This window comes from Aquarana catesbeiana, linkage group LG04 (genome assembly GCF_042186555.1).
Source record: "Aquarana catesbeiana isolate 2022-GZ linkage group LG04, ASM4218655v1, whole genome shotgun sequence".
Lineage (NCBI taxonomy): Eukaryota > Metazoa > Chordata > Amphibia > Anura > Ranidae > Aquarana > Aquarana catesbeiana.
In genome coordinates this window covers 537,837,628-537,858,158 of record NC_133327.1, presented here as the reverse complement: position 1 = coordinate 537,858,158, position 20,531 = coordinate 537,837,628, and the positions used below count along the sequence as shown (strand labels likewise).

General features: G+C 41.8%; 1 protein-coding gene across 4 annotated transcripts in view; it reads right to left on the bottom strand.

Moving 5' to 3' along the window:
• The window catches only part of WTAP (WT1 associated protein), a 102,429-nt gene that overhangs the window by 35,319 nt on the left and 46,579 nt on the right, over positions 1 to 20,531 (bottom strand). For 3 of the 4 annotated variants that reach the window (XM_073627861.1, XM_073627859.1, XM_073627860.1), the window contains 2 exons: positions 11,211 to 11,338; positions 751 to 929 (listed from right to left, as the gene is read on the bottom strand). In XM_073627861.1, coding sequence (XP_073483962.1) covers positions 751 to 929; positions 11,211 to 11,338 — 307 coding nt within the window. Of the gene's footprint in view, positions 1 to 157; positions 930 to 11,210; positions 11,339 to 20,531 lie in introns of all 4 variants that reach the window. The other variant, XR_012243955.1, reaches the window with a different exon arrangement.

The window sequence follows — 20,531 nt, the reverse complement described above, 5'->3', positions numbered from 1 at the left end:
AAAAGTATGCTTGAAGCAAACTAATTACCAGCTGTATAGGTGAAACAAAAAAAACAAACTGGCTGGTAGATCAAAAGCATGCACTACACTAGTGTGATGGATCACATTTATGCACCAAAGGCTACTACAAAACAACCCCTTTTAAAACAAAAATCACCATTTGATTGGGCTCAACAGTTCATTGAACAATCATGGAGTCCAGAGTCTTAATTGGAAATACAGCCTTAAAATGTCTAGAAGTCACTAGGCTCAAGGTAAACGTAAGGAAATTTCCACCTTTAAAAACCTTTTATGGGGATTTAGCATGTTCAAATCATGAAATTTATGCCAAAAAGAAAAAAAAAAAAAATACTAGGTTCTCTCCTCCATAAAATGGCTGCTGACACAACGTGCCAGACACATAAGACTTCTTTTCCCCCTGTATTGTCTTCACTCAGAACCATTTCTGCAAGTGTCTAAGTGTTCTAGAACTGGGGACACTGCTGGATGTGGCTGCTTCTTCGGAATAGTCCGACGCTCTCAGGCCTCTGAAGCAAATGAGGGGAGGAAAATAAAAAGCTGAAATACAAGGTTCATCTGATAAGTTTTACATTAAGCAATATAAGCTGGATAATGTAAGAAAGGTGCTTTTTTTGGCTCACAAGAGTCTGAGTCTTGGTGTGCAAAACGAGTACTTGGCCATCCCACCATAGTATTCTCGCAGTGGGATTGTCAGGGAAGTCTTGACTGGGAAGTATTTGGTTTGTTTACCTATCAGGCGTAAATTTCCAGGCACTCAGTTCATTTTGGGCTTGTTCCAGTTTGTCTTTAGTCTGTTCCAGTTCGGCTTTCATTTTGAGGAAAAACAAGTTGATAGCCGGGTCAACCATAGTAGTTCTCAGCTGGGCAACGCTGGGCTGCTGCACTTGCTTGAGGTGCTGAATCTGGTTCTGCAGAGAAGTCAAAGTGAAAATTACCAGCATGCCAAGACTGCAACAAGATAAAGACTCAAGAAGCTGGTTGATAAACCTTACACATGAAATATGAAAAAAGTATATCTCTCTAAAGTGTGAACTTGTCAATTACGAGCACTAAGGGGTTGATATACTAAAACTGGAGTGTGTAAAATCTGAACGCAGCTCTGCATAAAAAACAACCAGCTTTCAGATTGTATGGTCAAAGCTTAACTGATTAAACTGAAGTTGGAAGCGGATTGGCTACCATGCACAGCTGCACCAGATTTTGCACTCTCCAGTTTTAGTAAATCAACCCATAAAAGTGTCATGTCTGTCTCCATGCTTTGTTCCTCTTATCAGCATAAGTCAAGAGACCAAGAGAAAAAAAAAAAAAAAGAAGTAATGGAGCTCCAGCTGATTGCCAGCCTCAGCTCTATTCCTGTGTGCAGAGAGGTGTGCCTCTTCCCCCCCAATCAGTAATTAAAAAGCTCTCCTCACTGAGCTCTGCAGAGAGTCATTTCAGTTCTTCACCCCCCTTTTTATGAACTCTCAGACAAGCTGTATAAATACTGCACTTTGAATGGATGTAGAGAAAAGAAGAATGCCGATAGGTACAACTTATGTAGGAGAATTTGTTTTATCTCTGTGTATAACCTTAGGCCAGGCACTAAACTGGCTATATGTAAGAGTTTACAACCCCATTAAAAGATGAACTCCAGATATGAATAATTTTTTTTTTTTTTTATTGGACCAGCTTGGAGCAATACAACCATGAATATATCATACCTGGCTGATGCCCATGGAAGATGGAGATCACTGAAGTAGACACAGCTATTCCACTGACCTCCATAAGCTTCTGAGTCCTGCTCCTAGCACAGGAGGTCAGCTGCTCAGCATGTGTGCCATTAAGAGTAGGCTTTGCATCTTCTGATGGAATGAAAAGCGTTCTCTGATTGGATGAGGTCCCAAATGTGATGTCACCATCCCACCTTGTCTAATCAGAGAATGCTTTGCAATAATTAAGAAAATGCAATGCATTCTCTGAATCGTGCCCATGCCAGGCAGGCGACCTCCTGTGTTCAGAATGCAGGACATGCGCTCGGCGTGGGACCTAGGAGCTAGTGGAGATCACTGAAATAGTGTATGCTTCAGTGATTTCCAGCTTCAAGGGGCATCAGCTATGTATGGTTTATAAAATGGTTACAATAGTCCAAGCTAGAACAATGTAATAAACTATCCATACCTGGAATTCCTCTAACATAAAATGGTCCAATTAGCAAAATGTTGCATATGCAAAGGACTGCAAATCTACAAGAGTACATATTTTTGATAGACTGCTTTTTTCAAAATGTTTTGCAGATGGTTTTAAAGTTTAACTGGCAGATAAGTATATATTGTTGAAATACAAGAGGCATGTGTATGGTTTATGTATTTCTTCCATATCAGTACACCAACCCAGTGTGAAATTTGCCTTTGAGCTTCCTTTTAACAAGAACAGGATTGGAAGATAGTCAGCGTCCGATGGGTTAATGGAAAAGACTGTCAAATCAAGGGGGCCCAAAGTAAATAAAATAAGATTTATTCATTCATTGCATATAAAAACATATGAATAAGTACCAATACAAAGTGAAAAATTATGCAGAGCCTACGATACTGCTGCAGTTCTCCATGGCAGTGAGGCGCCAACATCATCCAATGTGCCAGCGGTGGGGCGCCAATGACCGAGCACGTTCCACCCACTGCGCGGCTCTCTCCGGTTCCAGTTCCGGGCTCAGGCTGTCCAGGTCAGCTGATCCGTCACCACAAACAGTGTCGAAGCCATTGCAGCAGCACGCTCATTCAGGCTGTCAGTGGCCACACTACATTCCACGGCAGCTTGAGCTTTGTCGGCTCGTCATTCCACCTGCAGCAAGTGGATTCCCCACACACTTTCCTTTGGATTCCATCTGGGACAGCGCGGTCAATGGCGCCCCCCGTGCCCCACCGCTGGCACATTGGATGTCGTTGGCTTCCCACTGCCATGGAGACCTGCAGCGGCATCGTAGGCTCTGCATAATTTTTCACCTTGTATTGGTACTTATTCATATGTTTTTATATGCAATGAATACTTTGGGCCCCCATGATTTTTCCATTAACCCATCGAGCATCGACTATCTTCAAATCCTTTGCCAGCTACATTTCCAGATGTCTTCTGTCAGCTGAACTGGGTCTTGTTGACCATTCACCATTGATTTGACCTTACTGCTAATGATCCATGGTTTAGCACTTGGGGACTTTTGGTTTTGCTTTTATCAAGCACAGTCACTGCTACTGGATCCTCTTGTGCAGGGTAAGCAGTCTTTTGTCCACCCCCATCCTGTAGTTTTCTGCTGAAAGTCTGTAGTGTGCAGCATAGTAATGCCACTGAAACTTCTGCAAGGTAATAACCGGGCTTACAAAAGGCATTTGGCACACAAAGTGAATTCATACAATTTTGGCTACTGGGAAATATATTTCAATGAAATTGGTGTGTCCAGAGTTCCAGCTTTAAACACACATCTGCAGTCATATAGGAAAAATTATTTTTATTTACGAAGAAATCTTAAAAGCAACTGTTCCCCATTTCTTTAAAGAAATTATTTTTAAGCCAGTGTACATGGAGCCTTAGAGCAACTATCTGCCTTTTTAGGGGAGGCGTTTAAAGGGGAGTTCCACCCTTTTTTTTAGTTGATTAAAAGTCAGCAGCTACAAAAAGCATAGATGCTGACTTTTAATAAACAGACACTCACCTGTCCCACGGTAAAGCGATGCGGTTGCCCAGAGCCTTGCTCCTCTCCCCAGCGTCATCATAGCAACTGTGGGCACCCGGCCGTGGCAGCTTAGGGCTTCACGGCCAAGGGGGCGCACTGCGCATGCGCGAGTCGCGCTGCGCTATTGGCCAGCCAATATTGTGGAACCTGTCTTGTGTCCCAGAAGATCGCTGGCGGGGAGGGGCCGCCTAGGCGACCAAAATGAGGAGGGAGGAAAAGGGACAGGAAGTCCTACTAAAAATAAGGTACACACTCCCCCCCCCCCCCCCCAAAAAAAAATGACATGCCAAATGTGGCATGTCAGGGGGCGAGGAGTGCCACTTTAGGGTCGAACTCCGCTTTAAAGAATGAGGAAATACTACAATCAGACTCACTACTTTGCAGTAAAATTCTTAGTGAGCTGTAATTTGCTTTAGGGTGCTTTAGGCTGTACAGTATATAGGTTTGTAATAAATGTCCAGCAGTAAGAAAGCAGGGTTCACGGTTCCAGTTTTTTTTTTTTTTATCTTAAAAGTAAGATTTGTGCCATTTTCAAAAACATAACTATTAACACGAGTATTTAAAACATCGTAAGAGAATTACCCATCACTCTCTGCAGAAAATTCCTGCAATCACATTGAAATGAGCCTTTGGCTGGTCTGTGTGCACTGAAATGTGTTATTTGTGACTCATAAGCAATGACAACTGTATTTAAACCCTTGCCAACCACCCCACGTACATCTACTGCAGGTACGCGATTTCCTCTTCCGTGTCTGCGGCACACACGCTTGCCGACGGCGACCTGCTCCCACTGTGAATGGACACAGCGGGAGCCAATCAGCGGGTCTGGTGGACCCGATTTCCACCTGAACCCACCGACTGTTCCCAACAAAGGCAGAATGGCAATCTAAGTAAACAAGGCAGATCGCCGCTCTGTGACAAGGAAAGACAGAGGTCTTGTGTTTATGATAAGCAGGAACACGGATCTCCATCTTCCCACAGTTAAAGCACCTCCTCCATAGTAGCATTTACTAGGGACACATTTAACCCTTTGATTTGCCCCTGATGTTGACCTGTCAGCGCCATTAGAACAGTGACAGTGCATATTTTAGCGTTGATCACTGTATTGTTGTCACTGGTCACCCCCCCCCCCCCCCCCCAAAAAAATGGTGTCACTTAGGGTCCGCCGCAATGTCGCTATAAATAGTTGATTGAGGATTGAGAAACTCTGGTGGACTTTGTGGGCACATAATGAGAGGAAAGATCTTTTTTTTTAATGATAAATTTTATTACAACATGATCAAACATATAAAAGGACATACAAACACCCTGTATAGACACAGGTACCCAATAGTGTAGTTACAGAGGACTGAATCACAAGTATAAAGATTGACTTTGTAATATGTCTAATAAAGAGAAATGATCCAGTAATGCCTCCGAAAACTTGTTCGTCAAAACGCAAACTAAAGTGAAGGGGGAAGTTTTAATTATGGGTAACTTCAATAGTCCAAACACTGAATGGAATTATCAAACTGTGCTAAGAAGCAGAGATACTTTGGACACATTGAAAGATGATAAAGATGTGTATGAAAACATATTAGCGGTGTTGCTAAAGCACAGAAAGATGGAAATGATTAAATCCGTTAGACTAGGTTCACATCTGTGTGGGTGGTGCCTGCAGCCAGGTACAAGTGTCAATCCTAATATCACGCAGCATGTACGGGAAATTGCACCCACACTGGAAACTGCCTGCACAGGTGGTTCCAGGGCAGGCTACACATTTCTAAAGTGATTCCCCCTGCATTTCAGGGGGCACGGCAGCCCATTCAAATGAACGGCTGTGCCAGTGCAAAACGCGGCTCGCAGAACCGAATTAGTGTGAACCTAGGTTATGAAGACATTATTTTTTTAAGCAGATACAGATTAGTGACAGGAAGAAAAAAGATACTTAAGAATAAAAAAATAAAATAAAAGATTGGGTACAACACTTATGTTGAGGAGACCTGAATGTAGCAAACAATTACTGCTGTTCCAATTGGTCGTAGGCAGGGTTTCTAGAGACAGAGGTAGCAGATGAACCAATTTGCTTAACAACTGCAGCCCCGGGAGGATTTACCCCCTTCCTGACCTGCGCTATAAACAAAGAGAGACCGACAATTTTGAAAAAAAAAAAACCCCAAGCAATATTTTTTACTTTTCGCTTATTATCCCCCCCCCAAAAAAATGGCGGCGATTTTATCGGGACTGCGACATTATGGCGTATCTGACACTTGACACCATTGACATTTATACAGCGATCAGAGATACAAACAGCCACTGATTATATAAATGGCACTAGGGGGGGGCATCAAGGGGTTAAGGGTGTTCCAACTGTGAGGGGGATGGGCTCACTACAACATGACAGATCATTGCTCCCAAAGACAGGGAGCAGTAGATCCCTGTCACGTTGCTAGGCAGAACAGGGAAATGCCTTGTTTACATAGGCATCTCCCCGTTCTGCCTCTCCTCAATGCAATTGTGGGCCGATGGCGAACATTGAGTTTGCAGGATCCGCGGGCACGTTCCCACCTGCTAGGGGACAATTCAAAAAAGGACGTACAGGTACGCCCTTTTGCCTACCCATGCTATTCTGCCGACGTAAATCGGTGTGCGGCGGTCAGCAAGTGGTTAAAGAGAACTAGACTCTCTCAATCGGCATTGACTATTTTTAATCCTTCTTGCTGCTAGTATTAGTAAATGACAAGAAAGGTATACTCTATTTACCAATTTTAAACTTTTTTCTCACATTTTAGCCGCTTTCTGGCCTAGGTCAAAATGATGTCATGCATCCCATGAGTTTTCATGGGCAAATTTTTCCTTTGAACTGGAAGAGTGGAGGAGGGGCTTTCTCAGCTGAGGACACTCTCCTGCCTGAGCTAAGGGAAGATGGATTCCAGGAAGTAAATGCTAAATTAATAATGTGTCCTTACTGAAGATGGCTGCAGTTAGAAATGCTAGAGGGTGTTTTTCAAAAGTGATTTCACAACAAAATAAAGCGTGGAGACATGGATGTGTGAGTTTGCTTTGATTAAAAATTATTGGTGCTCTGATACAGTTTAGCTCCAAAGCCTAAAAAAGCAATGGCTCCGGATTCATCCCAGAGTTCTAAGAGAACTTCAAGGTTTATTTTTTGGACCATAAACTGACCTTTATAAACCAATCTAAAAAGAGAAGTGTTCTATGACTGGAAGCTATTATTGTATCAATCCACAAGAAGGGTAGTAAGGAATGAGTTGGCAACTACTGGCCAGTAAGTTAAACATCAGTAGTAGTAAGATTCCTAGATAAAAAAGAAACAATGATCAAAAAATAAAACTTGCTGACCCAAAGCAGCATGTTTTCCTGAGAGCTGATCATGTGAGACTGATCGGATTAATTTTTTGACTATATTACACATTCTGGGAAAAGTTAATGCTGTGGACATGGCCTATTTCAATTCCAGCAACGTTAGGACACGGTTCCAAAATGATCTCATAAAAAAGTCGCACAAGCCAAGTGTCTACTCTTCGATGGTTCAGTGGAAACGCAGTTGGCTAAAATCAGAACAGACTCCAGTCACTAGTGGTGCACCACAAGGCTATGTACTAGGTATGGTTCTTTTTATTCATTTTGTAAGTGATATAACTAAAGGTTGGTTGGGCAAGGTCTATTTTTGCTGAAGACACCAAGGTGTGCAACAGGGTTTTTATTCCTGGAAGTGTTAGTAACGTGAACATTATTTGGCATTGCTGGAAGATTGGTCAAAGGAATGGAATCTGCATTTCATTTCTAAATGCAAAGTGAAGCACCTAGGGAAAAAAAAAATCCTCTGATCGAGTACAATATTGTTGGTATGGAGTGTGTCAGAACTAGAGGGAAAAGATTAGGGAATGCTTATTTGAAATAGCAAATAGAATTCTAGGTTGCATCACTAGAGGGGTCACCAGCTGGAGGTAGGAGGTCCCAATTCCCCTATATTTATCTTCAGTAAGACCTCATTTAGAATACAGGCAGTCCCCGGGGTTAAACAAGATGAAGTCTGCAGGTTTGTTCTTAAGTTGAATTTGTATATGCAAGTCAGAACAGGTAAATTTTTTTTTTTTTTTAAGTGTAGCTCCAGCCCAAAAAAACAATTTAAGATTTTTGGATCTCATAGGGAAGGGTTATTACCCCTGTAACATTTGTTTTGCTGTCTGTGCCCCTGTTCAGAAGATTTCACCTCACTTTCTGTCCTTGCGACAATTGGATTTTGAAAATTTTGGGTTGTTGTGGAAACAAGGATCGGTGATAAAGATCCAAGAGACACTTTTCCCATAACTCTTACAGGAGTGAATTTCCCTTCCTAGGGGTAAATTTCCTCTCACTTCTTGTTGTCTCCTTAGGTTTGTAAGTTGGATGTTTGTAACCTAGGGACCGCCTGCACAGTGTCCAGTTTTAGGGACCTCAAAAAAAGTCCAGACACAAGCAACAGAAACTGAAAAGGGATAAAACACTTCAGGAGAGACTGTAGAAACGTAAACATACAGTCTTGAGGAAGGAAGTGGACATGACTAAAACCTTTAAATAAATTAAGGGTGTGAATAAGGTCCAAGAGAACAGTAATTTTCAATATGAAGCAACGATCAAGAACACAGGGACACAACGTCAAGGCTACCAGGAGGAAAGTTCAAAGCTAATCTAAGAAAGGATTTTACCAAGAGTATTTGATGCTTGGAACCGACTTCCAGCAGAGGTAGGTCATCAGTAAACAGTAAAGCCTCATTCACGCAGACACAGCCCTTCACAGTGGTGCAAGGATTACTGTCTTTAGTGACCTGGGATATATAGGTGTTTTGTGCAGATAGCCTGTTAAAATAAGTGACAGGCAGGTGGCTGAATGGACCTCCCCATGCATTCTAGAGAACTCATTAAGTCCTGTAGGCCTGTTGAATGAGGCCTTAATGAATTTACACCTGCTTAGGACAAACCGACAGGCAGATCGGTCAGGTCCACCTGTCAGTTTTTGCAAGCAGACCTGACTGGACCATCCATTGCACTCTATGGAGCAGCGGATGTCAAAAGGGACATGTATCTATTGACACCTGCTGACATCCAATCCTATCCACTAACAGACGGGGATTGGATCAGAAGATAGACTGATGGAAACGGACAAGGTGGTCCATTATCATCCAACCACCCATAGAGAAAAGCAGGCTGTGTTCATGTCCACTCTGCATAAGCGGAGCGGACACCAGACCAGTCATCAGCCTGCCCAGCGGGGGTCAGGGGACAGATTACCCACTGTGCAGACGAATCTGCTGGTGGAGTCTACAGGTCTAAAATAGCCCTATACAAAGACATAAAAAAAAAAAAAAAAAGCAGACTAGATAAACGACTTGGTCTTTTCCTGCCGTCACATTTCTTTGTTCAATTTGTAAGCAGTAAAGCCTAGGCTCACTGTGGCTTGTATACACTCACTCAGCACTTTATTAGGGACACTGCAGTATATGAAAATTTGGCTATGAAGGGATGCACATTGTCAGAAAAATTGAGACTACAGCATTCAAATTATTTCTTTTTATGGACAGGACAAGTGCCAAGAAAACATCCCCCACATTACTAGCCTGGATTGTTGACCCTAGAAAGGCCGGGTTCACGATTCATGTTAATGGCAAAATTCTGACCCTACCATCCGTGTGTCTCAGTAGAAGACTGACAAGCTTTGGTGAGCCCGGCTAAAATTTCTGTTCTTGGCTGACAAGAGTGGAACCCAACATGGTCTTTAGTTGTTTTATCCCATATTTCTCAAGGTTGCCCAGTGTGGTCCATTCTGAAATGCTTTTCTGCTCACCACAGTGGTTATCTGAATTACTGTGGCCTGTCAACTCAAACCAGTCTGTCTGGCCATTCTCCACTGACATCTCTGATCCATACGGCATTTATGCCTGTAGAACTACAGTGCACTGTATATCTTTTGTTTCACTTTTATGTAGCATTTAGAGACTGAAAAAAAATAAAAATCACAGATCAGCAATTACTAAAATAGTCAAAGCAGACTACCTGGGCACCATGGTCAACATCACTGATTTTTACATTGGGATGTTGGATGTAAAATTTACCTGAAGCGCCTAATCAGCATCTGCACAATTTCATGAACTGTGCAGCTGCCAACATGTGATTGGCTGATTAGATAATTATAAGCAGGTGTACGGGTGATTCTGATAAAGTGCTCAGCGAGTATATATGTAAAACACGAATTCACGACAGAATATAGAAGTCACCATGGATTACTTGTCTTTGAATGGCACATGTTCTGGGGGCTGGCATCTTTACGAATATTTGACCTCTCAAGCTGGCCTTAGACTAGTAAAATTGTTAGGAAACTTACATTTTAAGAAATGTGTTTTTCTAATTGTTAGTGGGGTCAAACAAACATTAGTTTTCAACCACAGCGACCAGAACATTAAACCCACAAAGAAATAAACACATTTCTAACAATGAATGTTGTTTTCATTTTGGAAAGTCAATTCACTCCATAATCAAATATTAAAAGCAAATACTTTCAAATGACATTTGTCAAGTCATTGAACATATCCATAAGAGTTTTCGTACTAATGTTCGCTCGGATATTAACTAGTGCATGGCCAGCTTTAGGCTCCATGCACGCTAGCGTTTAAAAAAACAAAAAAAAAGCTGCACCTAGAGTTGTGTGTTTTGCTTGTAGAAGCAACTAATGTTCTCCTATGTGTCCATGCACATTAGGTTGTCTAGAGGTGTTTTAACGCTCAGTGTTGAGGCAGAAAAAAAAACAAACTTTTTGTTTGGCGCTTTTGAGTGTTTTTCTGACAGAAGAAAAATGCCAAACGCTAGTACAAAAAAAGCTCAAAATGTAAGTTTCTCTGCCAAGGGCGGTGTTTTTTGTTTTTTTAAGCTAGTGTGCATGGAGCCTCTGTCCTGAAATAAGCATGTGCAGGTGAGGTCCTGCCACTCGATCAGCACATATTTCCTCCAAGTCATTCCAGATCAGTTCCTTACTAAATAGTAAAGATTAAAGGATAGGTATGACAGTCCTGGATCACATACATTCAAAAAAATAGCAGCTCTCATTTCTAGTCTGACCTGTTTGTTTTAAAAAGGATAAATTTAACACTGAAAAGATCAACATGGCATCAAAATAAGCAAGAGGAAACTGAGGAGATGAAAAGAAAAAGTTTGTATAGGCAAGATGTTTCATTAAAATTAATATAAAAGTATACATTTTACAATATAGCACAGAAAATATGCTTCACAGCACTGTACATATGTTTGCAGCTACAAACATTTTTTTACTTATAACCCAGCTAGTAAAAGTCATATTCAACTGGACTTGTTTTGTAATGTATTTGGCAGCTTATCCATGCCACTTCTCCTGTCCAGTTAAATCAACATATAACCCAGTGTTTATAGATGTGCGAGTCCAAATTTAACAACTGATCAAAACGTTATACAGAAAAAGACTCAAATTACTAACTGTGCATTCTTGCATCTCCTGTTCCTTAGTGGCCAGCCTCATCACCAATATGTTCTCCCTCCGAGCAGAATCTTGTTGTTGCTGCTTTAACTTTTCCTCAGACTCTCGAAGTCCAGTCACATCATTAGCTGAAGACAAAAGAAAGGCATGTATCATGCTGGAAAGACAAATCTAACACACTAAAAGTTATAGTTACAATCAACATTTAAAACTATAGAATTAAAATAGAGGAATCATAGTTAGGTTGTGAAGGGGGTGTCCCCTTCCCTCCGATCACCTCTAGAGCGCTCTTCCCTGAGCATTGCAGAAGTAACTTAAAAGTAGTATGGGTTTCATTTGTTTTTGTTTTTTAAGAATCGTACTTCCCTCGGTGAATGCAGCATCGGTCCAATGCTGCACCTGTCCCCCCGGCGCCTCTGCACTGAGAACCGTGTGATTGAACATTACCGATGGCTCTGTTCTGACAGTTCCCGAGCAGAAAGCTGTAGACTGTCAGTCACAGCTCTCTGCTCTTCTCCCTCCTTGCAGCGCTGAGCTGTGGCAGGGGCGGCCGGCTCAGTCTCTCAGCGGCTCGCAGAGAGGCTGAGCGGGGTGTCAGTCCAGGCACCTGGCGGTTCCAGACTACCACTGTTGGGATGACACGGTGCCTGGTATATGTGTGACATCAGCAGAGCGGACTTCAGTCCACTCTCTGCTGAAAACGGGTCACAGGAGTGCAAAACGGATTGCACTACTGTGATCCATAGAAGTACAGCCAATCGAGCTTTGGCTTGACTATTCCTTTAAGCGCTCTATAAACTCTTAGATGAGCTTTATAAAATTCTGGACCTTGAACAGATACAGAGGGAGGGGTGCAAGTTTCAACCACAAAAGCACCAAAGGGCAACATCACTATACAGTAACAATCGGTTAAAGTAGCTGAAAACCCTTACATGTACCCATTGAAGTGACTAGATTGGTGATATGTAGATGAAACATATTCTCCTACATAAGCTGCAACTGTTTATCTGCAGCCCTCTGTTCTCTACAGCCTTCTACAACACAATTTACACAGCATCTCTCAGCTCTAAAGAACCAGGAAGTGGGGGTATGAGGTCTAACACTGCAGAGCAAAGTGAGGATCTGAGCCCTGATGGTTGGGAAGGGACACAGCGGCTATGGCTGTCAATCACAGGCTGTAGCTCTCCTCCTCCATCACCAATCATCTCTTGGAGTCCTGAAAAGCTGCCAGAAGTGACTCATGCAGAGAACAGAGGAACAAGATTCCCATAAGTATTTGGCCATCTGCAAAGTAGAGCAAGGACTGGCCAGAGAAGGATCAATTTGACGCAACTGGCTTGAATATGTACTGAAATATATGCAAACTAAGAATGTTTTTTTTTTTACCAACCATTTGCTAGGAATATATAAAACCATGTATGATAGTTTGCAGACTGTTAACAAGCAGTTCTACCCCTTGAGTATCAAGTGTTGTGTTCTATATCTCCATCTACACACACACACACACACACACACACACCTACAAGCCAAAAGTACCCAAGCACAGACACATCTCAATTTCAGTGCATATCGTCCCAACCAGGAGAAGATAGTGATTATTTCTAACTGCTATAGCAGCCGCTACCGATAATCATAAGAGAATTCGGCAGGCTGGTCGTACCCAAGCTGATAGATCGATCAACTTGGTACATTCAGCCCGGGTCAAATCTTGGCAGGTTCCTGCTGAACCAGCTGAGATTGGCCAGCCTAACAGAAATCACAAATTTTGCAATATATGTGCTACCTTAAAGTGGATGTAAAGCCTCACATATACCCAGTTTAGTGAACAGCCTCAGATTATACACAGGGATGAAACAAATCTCCCTACATAAGTTTTACATGTATATCTGCTATCTTTAGCTTTCTCAACTGTTGAGAAAGTTCAGATTGTGTTAGGAGATTTTCACTTCCTGGTTAGCACTGCAGTGAAGTTTGTGCATACAGCCAAGACAGCTGATTGGAGTAAAGGCACACACCCCCTCTCCTCATAGGTAGAGACTTTCAGATCTGATCGTTGAATAGTTCAGGGCTCTGCTAATCTATTTATAGCATCCTCCCAAACACAAAACTCTGGCTGCTTTTATCACATGTGATGGAGAACTTGTAAGGAGTTATCATGCTGATAACAGAAGAACTGAGCAGGAGACAGCTACAGGACACAGTGCTTTGAAGAGAGATAACAAAACACTACAGATATGTGCCCAGCTCAAAATTTTAAGAATTTACATCCACTTTAAGCACACTCAGGGGGAGTGGACGGTGTCTTCTTTCATTTTATTTTACAATTTTGATTTTAAATGTTTCCCTTTTTTTTTTTTAAAATCAACCCTGTTGGGGGGCTTTGGTGAGATGTCAGGGGTCTAAACAGACCCCTGACATCTCCCCTTTGATTGAGACAGGGAAAGGGACTGAGGGCACAGATTCCCCAGTCCCTTTCTCAGCAGCCTCAGCTGCACTGAAGATGAATGGAGAGGAGACAGGCTCCTCTCCATTCATAAACTGAAGCAGTTTACGATGCTCAGTTATGAATGGAAAGAGTCAGTTTGCTCTGTCCATTTGTAAAAGAAAGGAGTGTGTGTGTGTGTGTGTGTATCTGTGTGTGTGTGTGTGTGTGTATGTGTGTGTGTGTATGTGTGTGTGTGTATGTGTGTGTGTGTATGTGTGTGTGTGTATGTGTGTGTGTGTATGTGTGTGTGTGTATGTGTGTGTGTGTGTGTGTATGTGTATGTGTGTGTATGTGTGTGTGTGTATGTGTGTGTGTGTATATGTGTGTATATGTGTGTGTGTGTGGGGGGGGGGGGACAGAAGCAATTGTCAGCTTAGTGAGACAAGTACTCATGCAAATGCTCGGTATCGACACCAATACCGATACTAGTACCTAGTTTATATATTAAAAAGTTGTTTTATCTCGTGGAGGTAATTAGTATAATAAACTGGAATTTATTTAGTGCCAATTGTTTCTTAAACAAGCATTATGAAAAAACACATGTAAATTATACACTTCTGTAGATATTTTAGTTTTTTAAGATATGCAACAGATGCACAAAAAACAACATTTTGTTATTTTTACAATTTCCTTCTAGTTTGAAAAAAGCCAGCAAAAAACACAAGTACGGTATTCTGTCTCATTCACCCTGTGCACTGATATCAGAAAAAAAAAAAAAAATAAAGAAAAACACACGCCACATTTGTACCATACATACAGTTTTCCTTCAGATTTACCAAAACCATATAATAGAGATCAAACCTAAACACGTTCAATTTGTATGCAATCAGGCAGGCCCTTGCACTACATAGCTGAAGGTAAATCTAAAGGAAACTGAATAAGAAAATTGTATTATGTATGGTCAGCCTAAAGCTGGCCATACACCTATATAGATTATCTACAAATTTTCTATGGTTAGATGGAAAAAGTGCAACAGATTTCTCCATGTTCGCTAAACTGTGTGGATGGAGGAATCTCCCACTTTTTCCATCTAACCATAGAAAATCTGCAGATAATCTATAGGTGTATGGCCAGCTTAAGTCTAACAACTACACCTCAAATGAAAGTTCACCTTTACCAAAACAAACAAAAAAAACAAAAAAACTATGCAGCTATACTGTAAGTGTTGGCCAGTTACTTACCTCCTGAAGCCTGACTGAAAAACTCAGAGATCGCATCATTCCATCCTGCCTTGTTGCTAGGACATCGCTAACATACTCAGGTGTAACTGTTGACCTCCACCAAAACTTGAGTGAGCTCTTTCTTCGAGTCAAACCATCCCACATGCTCTCTCTTCTGTGATGTTGGGGGTGAACAGCAACATCTTGAAGTCTCTTAGCGATGTCCTAGCAACAAGGCAGAATGGGGTGCTGTGATCTCTGGGAGTTTTTCAGTCAGGTGTCATGAGATGCATGAATGGCCTAAACCTATAACAAGGGCATGATTCAAATTTGGCCAAGTCTGCTGTTGCAGTTTTCTTTCATCTACAGGCAGATGGCATTTTCACAGCTTTTTTGTGCCTCAATACCATGATTTCACGTAGCCATGCCAGGCTCTATTCAATAACAAACCACTTCTAGATGATTGCAAGCCGACAGTGCTTTTGACATTTGTAGATTTGGTTACATACCTTAGGGAAGTGTTTCTCAACCTTTTTTCAGTCAAGACATTCTTCAGCATTTTACATAATCTCAAGGCACACAAGTCTGTGGGCTCATTCTTACTAGGAGGGGCGTCAGAGCACATGTGTTTTTTTTTTTTTTTTTGCGGGTACAAAAATGCATGGTACTGTGGTACCATGTGTTTTAACAGACGCAAATTTGGGGGCGGGGGGGTTGACAGAGAACTAAAGTGCAACTTTACCCATAACGTGATAAAGAAGGTTCTTTAGCAAAAAATATACATTCAACATTAATTATGCTACCAATATTAGTGCTGCTGTAAATTTCCTCCAGCATTCTTCCTGTTTCTTCTTGCCAGAGGCTGCCATTTTGCAGAAGCCCCGAGTTTGAACAATAGCAATTCTTTAGGCTGTCAGCAGATCGGCCTCTACAAATTCAGCTGTGCTTAAAAATAGAGATCATGTGCAGAGCAGGATGAGACAGTGCATTACTGGATTTTAAACAGCATAGGCACTTATTTTGAATGTGTTACATAGCTATACAGGTGAAATTGGGTCTGTAGGTGAATTTGTTTGGAAGTCGGAACAGGTACATTTTTTAACTAACGCCAGTCAAAAGAATTTTTTTAATTTTTTTTGGATAGCATAGGGATGGGTTAACACCCTTGTAACATTGGTTTTGCTGTCTGTGCCCCTGTTCTGAAGCTTGCACCTCACTTTCTGTCCCTGTGACAAATTGATTTTAAAAGTTTTGGGTTGTTGTGGAAACAAAGATCGGTGATAAAGCTTTAGTGCAGACACCTTTTTCCCATGATAACTCTTACAGGAGTGAATTTCCCTTCATGGGGTAGATTTCCTCTCACTTCATATTGTCTCCCTCCATATGCAAGTAGAATGTTTGTAACCCGCGCACCACCTGTACCTGCAAAAGGGGCCAGCCAGAAGTAATCCAGCAGGACTTAATATTCTGACTAAAGTTCCACTTTAATGGCACTCACGTGCATCTTCAAAAGGGATCGCATTTTTGCGCAGTGCAGGAAAACACACAATTTGAACAAGTCCTAAAATGTAGTTTGTGAAGCGTAGTTCAGTGGCCTGTAAATTGTATATTGTTATATTGGTTCGAGATACTCTCATTCCAAGCTGTCCTGTGTCCTCTGAACACATCTTGTCCTATCTCAAGAAGTTCTTCCAGTACTGATCTTTTCTACAGAATAATTAGTCTATGTTGTAAAGTTCAGAGAGTGGGACTGGTTGAATAGTTCAGAAAGATAAGCAGGGTTGACACAACCTAATCCACCACAGAGCTAAAAACGTATCTATGGTCAAAATTTAAAAAATATATTCCTTTTCATGTTGTATTTCTACCCTGCTTCTATTAATTTGAACGATCTTGAAATTAGTAAATGTACTTTGTGAAGTTTCCAACAGATTTACTTCCATGAATTCTGTGATACATTAACTATGCCCTGTGGGTAGGCACAGTTATGTCATTTCACAGAGCCTGCCTTCTAATCTACAGGAATGTTGAGAGAAAGAGTTCCAGGAGGTGGCACCAGTGCAGGAACCAAACTATCAGCAGCAAGGTACCATGGGAAATGTAGACCTTAGAAACTGAAAGTAAAAATAGGCAGAGGAGAAGCTGCAAAGCATGTAGGAAATCTGGGGAGTTATTGAAAGATGACCAGTAGACAGGCAGCAATCACAATATGAAAGGAGATTTTGCAAGGAAACTCCTTTTTGATTCCCAAATATAACTACTGTTTGCCTCACTAATACAATGCTGATGTTATAAAAATAAAAAAGTGTATGCTGTGACTATGGAACTACTTTTGGAGTGCATTTCTAACAGATCAACAAAGTATTTTTCTGTACTTGTAGGATCTTAAAGCAGTTTTTACAGGCACCCCTGGCACCTGAAGGAAGATCACCGCTCCCCCCTCCCTCCCTGCAATTTTCAAGGACACGTCACAGGTCCCAGAAGATTGCCTGGCCATTCACAGAGCACAGTGCGGTTTGCGCAAGTTCAGTGTGCGCCCGGCTGTGAAGTCACAGCCGGTCACCCATTGTTAGAATGCCGGCGCTGCGCAGTGGAGTGAGGCTTTGTGCGCCCGCATCGCTGAACAGGCGAGTGTCTGATTATTTAAAAAGTCAGCAGCTACACTTTTTGTAGCTGACTTTTAAATGGGTGGAACTCAGTTTTAAAAAGGTATTAAAACAATGGGGAATTGCAGGGAAGTACTGCATAGGTTTTTATTTTAATTTTTTTTTTTTAACATAAGCTTTTAGCAATACAGCACAGTCATGTATGTACTTGCACCAAAAATATGACTAGACAATAATGGAGCAGCAGTGGACTGATAAGATTACCTCTAGCTCTCCTATCAGCAGGTTCAGTGCCAGCACATGTGAATGCAGCAGAGCTTTACTGGTGCAGAATACTGTCCAGCTCAAAATAATGACCCCCGCACCTATAAGTGCTCTTCTGTACAAAGGATTACAAGAGGCAGACATTAAAGGGGTTGTAAACCCAAGGTTTTTCACCTTAATGCATTAAGGTGAAAAACCTCCTGTGATGCAGCTGCCCCCCAGAGCCCCCTTTTACTTACCTGAACCCGATCTTTCCAGCGACAGGGACACGCACACCAGCTCCAGCCGGTGTCTTGGGTCCTGATTGAATAGATTGATAGCAGCGTGGCCATTGGCTCCTGCTGCTGTCAATCAAATCCAATGATGTGGGAGCCGGGGGCGGGGTCGAGTCCAGCTGTCTGTGTCAATAAACGCAGCAGCAGGACACAGAAACACGCCCGCACGATTGCCCTGAGGGACAGCAGCTCTCCAATGGGGCACTCGAGAAGAGGAGGAGCCAGGAGCACCACTGAGGGACCCCCAGAAGAGGAGGATCGGGGGCCACTATGTGCAAAACCCTTGCACAGAGGAGGCATGTATGACAAGTTTATTTAACCCCTTAGCGCTGACCGTATGCACATATGCTGCCTCGGCTTTAAGGGGTTATACCGGGATGATGCCTGCGGTACCATTTTTTAGAGCTGGCGGTTAGCTCTTTAGGAATAACAACCAATGCGGATAAAAGCTGCTCGGCTGTTAACCCAAAAGAGCGAGGGGGGACATCACCGCTCTTCCCGGGCCTCCCGCCCCACCAGGAGACCCGATCCACAATCCGGCACTTCCGCCGGCTATAGTGAGACTGGAATGAAGTCGGAAATGGCTTTGTTCCAGTCTCCTATGTAAACACACAGAAGCAACGTCCCTTCTAGTTTACTCGGCTGCCAATTTTTAAAAGAAAAAAACTACAGTATTCAGAAGCGTCGTTTTTGGTGATCTGAATACTTTGAAGTGCAAAGGAGGGATTGGGGTTTTTTGAGAGCTCCAATCCCTCCATAAAAAGGAGTACCTGTCACCACCTATTACAGTTACAAGGGATGTTTACATTCCTTGTGACAATAAAAGTGATCAGAATTTTTTACGCCTATGGAGATTTTTAGGTACCGTAGTTTGTTGCCATTCCACGAGTGTGCGCAATTTCAAAAACATGACACGTTAGGTATCTTATTACTTGGCGTAAAAACATCTTTCACATTATACAAAAAAATTGGGGTAACTATTGTGTTTTGGTTATTTTTAATTAAATTGTATTTGTATTTTCTCCCAAAAAGCTGCATTTGAAAGACCGCTGCGCAAATACCGTGTGACATAAAATATTGCAACGATCGCCATTTTATTCTCTAGGGTCTCTGCTAAAAATATATATAATGTTTGTGGGTTCCAAGTAATTTTCTAGCAAAAAAAATTAAAGATTTTAACTTGTAAGCAACAAATGTCAACCAGACTTAGGCATGAAAGGGTTAAAAAAAAAAAAACAAACAAAATAAAACCCAAACTTTTAGATATCCTTTAAGGTACACACATTAATTGCAATAAAAAAAAAGAATTTCTTTTTAAATGAATATAACATTCTTTATGTGCCCAGAGTTCAGCTTAAAAAAAAAAAAAAAAAAAAGCATTTTCTTTGTTTTTGTTATAAACTTTAGCAAATTAATCATTTCTCTTCATAAATGTTAGCCAAAATTTATACTGCCACATATTTTTGGCAAAAATAACTGAAATCACACTGTTTTGGGTTATTTTTACCAAAGATATGTAGCAATATGATATTTGGTCTTTGTGAAAGTTACTGCCGGTTCACACAGGGGCAACACGACTTGCAGGCCGACTCACCGAGGCGACCTGCACGCGACTTCAGCGGCGACTTGCAAAACGACTTCTGTATAGAAGTCAATGCAAGTCGCCTGAAGTCACCCCAAAAATACTACAGGAAGCTTTTTCTAAGTCGGAGCGACTTGCGTGGCTCCTATTAGAACGGTTCCGTAGTACAGAACAGGACGCGACTTGTCAGGCAGCTAAGTCACCTGACAAGTCGCCCCTGTGTGAACCGGGGCTTAGAGTCTAAAAGCTATGATTCCAATCATTGAAAATTGATCACACCTGAAGTACTGATGGCCTATATCATTTCTTGAGGCCCTGAAATGTCAGGAAAGTACAAATACCCCCAAATGGCCCCTTTTTTTGGAAAGTAGAGATTCCAAGGTATTTAGTAAGAGGCATGGCAAGTTGTTTCACGTTTTATTTTTTTCCCACAATTCTTTGCAAAATGAAGATTTTTATTTTTAATTTTTTTCACATAATTGTCATATTAACAGGTTAGTTCTCTCACATGGCATATGGCGATACCACGTGTGAGACATTTTCACAGCCTGGCCACGTACAGAGGCCCAACATGCAGGCAGCACCATCAGGCGTTCCAGGGACATAAATTACACATCTAATTTCCTGACTACCCATCACACTTTTGGAGGCCCTGGAGCACCAGGACAACGGAAATGCCTACAAAAATGACCCAATTTTGGAAAGAAACACCCCAACGTATATTCTATGAGGCATAATGAGTCTTCTGAACATGTCATTTTATTCTACAAGTTTTTAGAAAATGTGGAAAGAAAATGAAAACGCATTTTCACGGCACTGGCGGGCGCCGATGAGGATGCACTGATAAACACTTACTGATGGGCACTAATGGGCACAGATGTGCACTGTAGAGCACTGCTGGGGCACTTGGATTAGAGAAAAAAAAAAAAAAAAAAACTGGACATGACAG